Source organism: Sinocyclocheilus grahami, unplaced genomic scaffold (genome assembly GCF_001515645.1).
Source record: "Sinocyclocheilus grahami isolate Dianchi unplaced genomic scaffold, SAMN03320097.WGS_v1.1 scaffold37.1, whole genome shotgun sequence".
Classification (NCBI taxonomy): domain Eukaryota; kingdom Metazoa; phylum Chordata; class Actinopteri; order Cypriniformes; family Cyprinidae; genus Sinocyclocheilus; species Sinocyclocheilus grahami.
This window is the reverse complement of record NW_015505216.1, coordinates 3,544,133-3,551,893: the sequence shown is the minus strand read 5'-3', so window position 1 is coordinate 3,551,893 and position 7,761 is coordinate 3,544,133. Positions and strand designations below refer to the sequence as shown.

Here is a 7,761-nt window from a genome sequence, read left to right as displayed (position 1 = left end):
ATGAAAAAACATTTAGGAAGTGACAGCTAATTCTGTACGATAAGTGTATTATTACAGTGATAATGTTTGTTTCACCATTCTACTGGTTATTCCACAATGATCTAAAAGAAGAGAGAGAAAAAGACATGCACATATTGATTTCTTTAATTTGTCAGGCAAATCAATTTTTTTCTTTTTAAATAAAATTATACTTCAAGTGGGACAGTGGTTCTCCCATTTATTGTTTATTGAAGCCCATGTGAATACATGAAACAAAGACCCAAATCAATCAGACTAATTAGGATCAAACTCTATGTTTTTGCATTGATATCTGCATCATTTGAATCCAATAGCTGCTTCAAAGCTTTTAAAGGATCAGCTGAATCAAAAATTAAAATTAGCTCTCACCCTCAGGCAATCCAAGATTTCTTCTTCTTGAATCGTTTCTTCATTGGAACAGATTTAACATTACATCACTTGCTGACTTTCTCTGGAGTAAGCAATATAATATATAGAGGACTATATATAATGGATAGCCAGAAGAAGCAGTCTAAAGTTTGTTTCTTACAAACACACAGCTTTTCGCTTCACAAGACATTCATTGATGGACTGGAGTTGTGTGGATCACTTGTGGATAACTGTGATGTTTTGGACTCTCGTTCTGACGGCACCCATTCACTGCAGAGGAACGACTGGTGAGCAAGTGATGTAATGCTAAATTTCTCCAAATCTGTTATAATGAAGAAACAAACTCATCTACATCTTGGATAACCTGAGAGTCAGTACATTTAAATTTTTTTGGGGTGAACTATTCCTTTAAATCCACCAAAAGGCTTTTCTGTTTACGGACAGATTCCTCTTGATTTATGCATTAGTCCACTGAGCTTTAAGCAGTTTAAAAGAACACGGAACCAGCAAGATTTCATTTCCGGTCTTCTTTTATCAATATTGCTCAGTCGCTTCCAGTCACAACTTGATTAATCATCTCTAGACTTTGTTACACAGGCAGAATGCTGTTGTTCATTTTTTTATCACAAGATGTGTCCAACCCGCAAATTAACTTCTTAGTAGGTAAGTTTGATGTTATTGTCTTTAAGTAGTACATCACAATGATTTTTATTTAGTCCTGAAAGAAGTGGAGCACTAAGGCACTAATGTTGAGGATATGTATTTGGTCTGTTAAAGTTTCCATTTCTACTACAAAATCAACACTGCACGGCTGTCACTGTACGACTACACTAGCATACAAAGAAGCTATCGGTAGCTCACGTAAAGCTACTTCACTCCACCATCTGTGGTGTGTATAATTTGCAACATACAAAGCGGTTACTGAATCCTGTTAGTGATTGTCTTGAAAACACAATTCTAACAATATATATTTACTCTCCTCTTAGTAAAACTAGAAAGTCTCATTAAAGTCTGACTTTGTGTATATTACTAAAAAATACGTTTCTTGAACTCTCAGAAAAAATACTGAACATTCATTTTAGTGGCTTCTGTGATTATTAAGTGATCACAGAAAGTCAGTGAAGAAACAGCCCCTGCAACAATCAATATGAACAGTTACATTCCTAGGTCTGGAAAAGCATTTGGTTGACATCAGATACATCAGCAACGTATCGTGTGCTTGCATTCATCCACTGATGCAATCGGGATTATGTTGCTTAAGGTATTTATGGAGCAGAATTTTGGCCAAGTGCTTTTTAAGGGTGATGGGCAGATACGACTGAGCTACTTTAAATACGATGAACTTACAGTTATTCCATTTTTTTTAAACACAAAACATCAAAAATGTATCTACAAACACATTCTAACGGTTTAATATATTGTTTAGGTCAAAAGTGGGTGCCATGAGTCATAACAAATAAACAAACGGTACTTACATTCATCGAGTTCTTTTTAATTTTTGCGCTAAACATAAACCAATTAAGAAATTAGCATATTTGTAGACATTTCTCTTTGTAGTAAGCAAGCAAGGTAAGAATCCTCCACAGAAAAATATATTGTACACTAGCCTATAATAATGTAGGTTAAAGGACTCCAGCTAGAAAAGGCCTCTATTATATCTATTCATTTCTGCTTTGAGTTGTAACAATCTTGTTTCATTAAAGATAGCCTTTTTGCTTTTAAACAGAGATAAATAAATCCTCACAAAGGCCGCACAGGTAACTGCAGTGACACACAGCTTTCCTGTGACCCTTTTTATATACCGCTTCAATTCAGAGACACTCTTGGTCTCAGACTGTAATAGCTGCATAGGTATTGGTCCCACCCCATCCCGAAAAGAAGAACTCTCTCAGCTGTACCTTGTGAGGAACTAACTGGGCGCACATGTACCTCTCTTCATACTTCTTTCAAACATTCTTGCAAGATTAACAGCCCCTACAAATTTAAAACTGTGTGAGCATTGAATTTTAATGCTGCCAGATGTAGCTCAATGAATTTACCCCCAAGAAACAACAACCTCTTCTTACAAAGACATTCCATCAGTCACCCGTGTCGGGCGTTTACAAAACGTTTTACAGAAAACCAAACATGTTTCCCTCAATATGTTGAACGATATTGCGAGATGTGCTTTAAAGATCGGTCGTCGGCTCACTCGCTCACTCACTCACTCACTCGTTCATTCGCTGGCCTCTTGATTCATTGCAACAATTACAGGCTGAGGGACTGGAGCGACACTGTCCTCCTCCATTTTGGGCCGTTTGGGTTTGGGCTCGTCGGGTTCAATGCTGGAGGGTCTGTTGACCAGCACAGGTGGGGACGTTGAAGCCTGCGCAGCCAAGATCTGAAGAGGATTGCTAAAAGCTGAGGGAAAAGAGATGACCACACAAAGAAATTGGTTACAGGTCAATGACCAGTAATAGAAACATTTATAGTCTAGTTTAAAACTAGACTCTACTCTTTTTATTCATGTTGGCTTTGCTTTCAAAACTTTGAAAAACTTTTATAGAATTTCCAAAAAAAAAGTTTTACAACCAAGAAGTTAAAAGTAATAATAGTTCATCATTTGGTTTTACATTAGATCAACATTTTAGATTTAAAATTTAATCTTTAATATTGTTTTAACATTAAAAACCTTACAGTCCCCAGGAATCTGTTTAAGTCAGATGATTTTCATAAATATCAGTACGCTTTTGGGAAGTGGCACCACATGACATTTTACAACCTGAACTAATCGTCATGTCAAAAAGAAAAAAAAAAATTCTCTGATATTTTAAAAGACTTGTTTCCATTGACACACAGTCATGAGGGTCTGCAGGGATCCTATAATTTTATGTTTTGTCCCCTCCCCCTGTATGTTGGTCACATCACATGACTGTTATTTTAGTATCACTGATAAACTGTTATAAACTGTATAAACTTTATGCATATACATTTAGTATACTCGTGTAGGGCGAAATATACTAATACTACTATACAAATCACAAATGCTTGATTGTTTATATCATCACAAAATGTAAAATCTGTTCTAATTTGCTAAATGTGGCATGACGCCATTAAAGACAAACATATAAGCACAACGTATAATAACATTAATGTCATGATTTTGTCTTTTTTTAATTTTTAATTTTGGATGCGATTTAAGTTGTTTAAGTTAACACTAATTTAAGCAAGTTAGAAAATTAGGTAACACTTTAGTATAGGGACCAATTCTCATTATTAACTAGTTATTATTATATAGCTTATTAGCATAGCTATTATGAAAATATTGGCTGTTTATTAGTACTTAGCACATATTCTGCAAGAGCATATTCTAATTCCCTAATTACCCAATACCTAAACTTAACAACTACCTTACTAACTATTAATAAGCAGCAAATTAGCAGTTTATTGAGGCAAAAGTCATAGGTAAGGGTTTGATGATAGCAAGAATTGGACCTTTAAATAAAGTGTGACCGAAAATTACCATGCACTGTAAATTTCAAATTGACAGGCTTTAGAACAATGCACACATACCGTAAGCACTGGCTGGTACACTGGTGACAGGAAGAGCATGTTTGCCATTCTGAGCAATGGTCTGCACAGGAAGCTGGTGGATGGCACTCTGCTGGACAACAGTGTAGCTCTGCTGTCCCCTATTGGCCAAGCTTATGTGACTCCCTACAGCCTGAATAACTCTACTGCCAACCACAGGCATCTCCTCCACTGCACCTACACAGACCATAGACGGAAAGACTGTTCACAGAGAGTGCAAATTTTAAAGATTGGGTATCCATGTAGATTTTGCAAAACTTTTTCTGCAATAAAACAAGAGGAAATGGGTTGTTGTACCTCTTTGATCTCCAGGTCCCTCTCTTGAGTTTGATGAGTTGGTGTTAGCCAGGATATAGCCATTGGGAGAGCTAGTCGAGGTGGTCATTACACGAACCATGGTGACAGCTGGCGCCTGCTGCACCACATGGATGGCCTGACCAGAGGCCTGGGAGGAGCTAATGATGGAGGCCGGCATGTAAGCCACAGGCTTGGGTATCGCGGCTGAGGACTGAGGTGGCACGGCCATGATTACAGGCTGAGCGCTCACTGGAGAGCCTGAGAGACAAGAGGAATCATAGAGAGTCTGAGAAAATATATTTAGGGCTTGAGAAGTGAATTTGAATTAGTAGCTTGCCAAGATTGCATAGATAGAAAAAGTATTTAGCTTCACTATAAGTTATAACACAAACACACACACACACACACACGCACACACACACGCACACACACGCGCGCGCGCACACACACAAAAGATTAAAAAAACAAAACCAAACAAAAACACAGAACCAAACCATAACAAATGAAACCAAAACAAAACAGGCATAAAGGCATAAAATTACAGTGATAACATGAATACATTATTCAAATTCAACAAACAAGCAAACAACCAAAAATCACATGCATGTAATAAAATATTTGACTTTTTAAATTAATAACTCAAAACAGTTGATTATTAATAGAAGATTATACAACTACTATAAGTATATCCAATCTTAAACGGATACTAACAGTACATCCACGTTAAGCGGTATATACTATATATCTAATCTGTTTAATTGTCAACTGCTAAATTATTTCCCAGTGATACATTAATATTGGATATTATTACCTGCATACATACACAGTATACTCATGTAAAGCATTACATAGTGTACAACAAATCTCAGCCCTGTAACTATTTGATCTCATTGCAAAACATAAAAATGATTGCACATCTCGATTTAAAATTCAATTCAAGTTTATTTGTATAGCGCTTTTCACAATACAAATCGTTGCAAAGCAGCGTTACAGAAAATGTTATATTTGGAGTAGGTTATTAGTGGTGACTATGGCAGAAATGTACAGTAAAAATCACGCAGTTAGTTTAAATTACATGTAATCAAACAGATGGTGAACACTATTAACTGCAATGATTATATGTGCAAAATAATAAGAAATCAGGAAGGGGGCCAACACTTTTTCACACCACTGTATATTCAACTTTCTCAACATACAGTATCCTAACGGCCCGTTGTTGTTGTTTTGTTTAATTGCAAAATGTAACTATATTATGACCCAGCTCTTTATATAAAGTTTTAACTTTAATGCATAAACTTTATGCATATACATTTAGTATACTCGTGTAGGGCGAAATATACTAATACTACTATACAAATCACAAATGCTTGATTGTTTATATCATCACAAAATGTAAAATCTGTTCTAATTTGCTAAATGTGGCATGACACCATTAAAGACAAACATATAAACACAACGTATAATAACATTAATGTCATGATTTTGTGTAAAGCTTTTTTTAAATGATATGTATTGGGAAAAGTGCTAAACAAATTTGACTTGAAATTTGGTCAAGCTACAAAAATACTATTTTTTTTAAACAGGAAAAGCTCCACTATTTTGACAACAGCTGAGTTACTATAACACTACTGGAAAAATGTAGGCAAGTTAGTATTGTTTCTATTTGGAGACTTCACATCCAAACACTGCTAGTCATGCACACTGCCGTGCAGTCAGTCAGTCAGTACTGCAGTGCTATGAAAGGAAACACGCTCACCTGGTGCACTCTGGGAGTATCGGTACTCGGGCACAGAAGCAAGCTTAGAACCAAAGTCATGCTCATGAGACACTGGTGATCCTTCCCGTGACAGACACTCGGGGGTCTGGAGGCCGCTTGAGTGTGGCGAGAGGAGGCCGGAGTGGGTGGGAGATGCTGGAGCACTCCTGAAATTAGCACAATGATGTGTCAGTCATATGCCACACAGAAGCTCTCATACACACTGTGAATGCTACACATACATGTTCAGATGTTACTCGCCAAGCAGGGTCCAAAAATAACTTCTTGCCTCACCTGCCTAAGTTGAACAATTTGAACAGGAACATTTTCCAACATAAAAATTGTTTATTAAATGTGCAGAGACCACTTTCAGAAATGAGTGTGAAGCTTTCAAAACACTGCCCTTTTTGATTGAGCCAAGCAAATAATGGTTTGGGAATCCTGCTTGGAGACAACCACTTTTGACAACTTTGTGTGGTGTAGAAATTGGACAATTTTTTTTAATGTAAACTTACAGCCTCTAAATATGAGGCACCTCACTAGCCAACTCGATTTTGGATGGAGGTGTCTTATATCAGAGGTCCCCAACCACCGGGTCGCGACCCACTACACTATGTTATTTATTGGTTAATGATTGTTCTAATTATTCTGTATTTTCTTTGTATGCAATTTCATGTTAAATAAATAAATGAAAGATTGCTCTGATCTGTCACATATTAGGAGTTAAACGGATCCCAGTTGATCCGTAATACGTACGGATGAGACCCTACCGTTCGGCACGCACGTGATTCGCAGATTAATTTGCAAATTTACACGTACAAGCAATTTTAAACCACAAGAAGAAGAAACGAAAGAGAGCTCAATTCGTTACTCACGAGCTGTTCTCGCACACAATCAAAGCACGCACAAGAGACGTGTTTCAGACGGCGCGGAAATACTGAGTTGCGTATACATACCTGATACGTACACACAAAATTAGCCTGTCAAAAACACTTCACGGCATTGTCATTCTCTATGCTTTAAATATTTTTTTCTTGCTTATCCGAAAAAATTGTCCGATCTGTGACTCAAAAAACCCACAATATAATGCGTTGAACCGCTATATAATGCTATTATAATTAGGGATGCTCCGAACCGCCTTTTTTGCCTCCGATACCGATTCCGATACCTAGGGTTCGGTATTGGCCAATACAGATTCGATACCAGTGAAGTTTTTTTCCCCTCATTTAAATAAATGTAGAATTTATATATCTCTGTGTGTGGAACTGATAATCATTCTTTCACAATCTACTAGATAAAGACTTCTTCATTATAAAGAAAAATTAAATAAACAAATATGAAAAAATATAGGCCTATGTATATTTATAATCTATGACAAAAATGTATCAAACTAGGTTAGTGGATAATTCGGCAGCAAAAGTTATTCAAGAAAAATCAGTGCACAATTTTAGAAATCCAAACATTTAGTGAAAAACTATATTTTGTGGGGAACAAATAAAAGTGTTGCATTAAATATGGTAAAATGTTACACATTACTATTTGTATGGGTGAGCACCAGCCAATGAGATTGTTGTTTGTGCATTAGTTCTGCCTACTACAGGAAAAACACAAACACAGGTGCGCTGCGCATCCATTCAAATGAACTGAGTGAAATGCTCAGTCAGAGTGTTCTGTGAGTGAAAATATATCTGAGCTAATCATATACTCAGCATCCAACTCACACACTGGCGAGTAAAATCTGAGAATTGATT

At 36.6% G+C, this 7,761-nt stretch overlaps 1 protein-coding gene across 2 annotated transcripts in view; it reads right to left on the bottom strand.

The window, feature by feature from the left end:
• Positions 1-742: 742 nt before the first annotated feature.
• The window catches only part of LOC107581713 (forkhead box protein K1-like), an 18,431-nt gene continuing 11,412 nt past the window's right edge, over positions 743-7,761 (bottom strand). The window contains exons 6-9 of one of the 2 annotated variants that reach the window (XM_016267344.1): positions 6,011-6,177; positions 4,255-4,512; positions 3,940-4,158; positions 743-2,787 (exon numbers count right to left, since the gene is read on the bottom strand). In XM_016267344.1, the coding sequence (XP_016122830.1) occupies positions 2,603-2,787; positions 3,940-4,158; positions 4,255-4,512; positions 6,011-6,177 (829 nt within the window). In that variant the 3' untranslated portion in view covers positions 743-2,602. The remainder of the gene's footprint in view (positions 2,788-3,939; positions 4,159-4,254; positions 4,513-6,010; positions 6,178-7,761) is intronic. The other variant, XM_016267345.1, reaches the window with a different exon arrangement.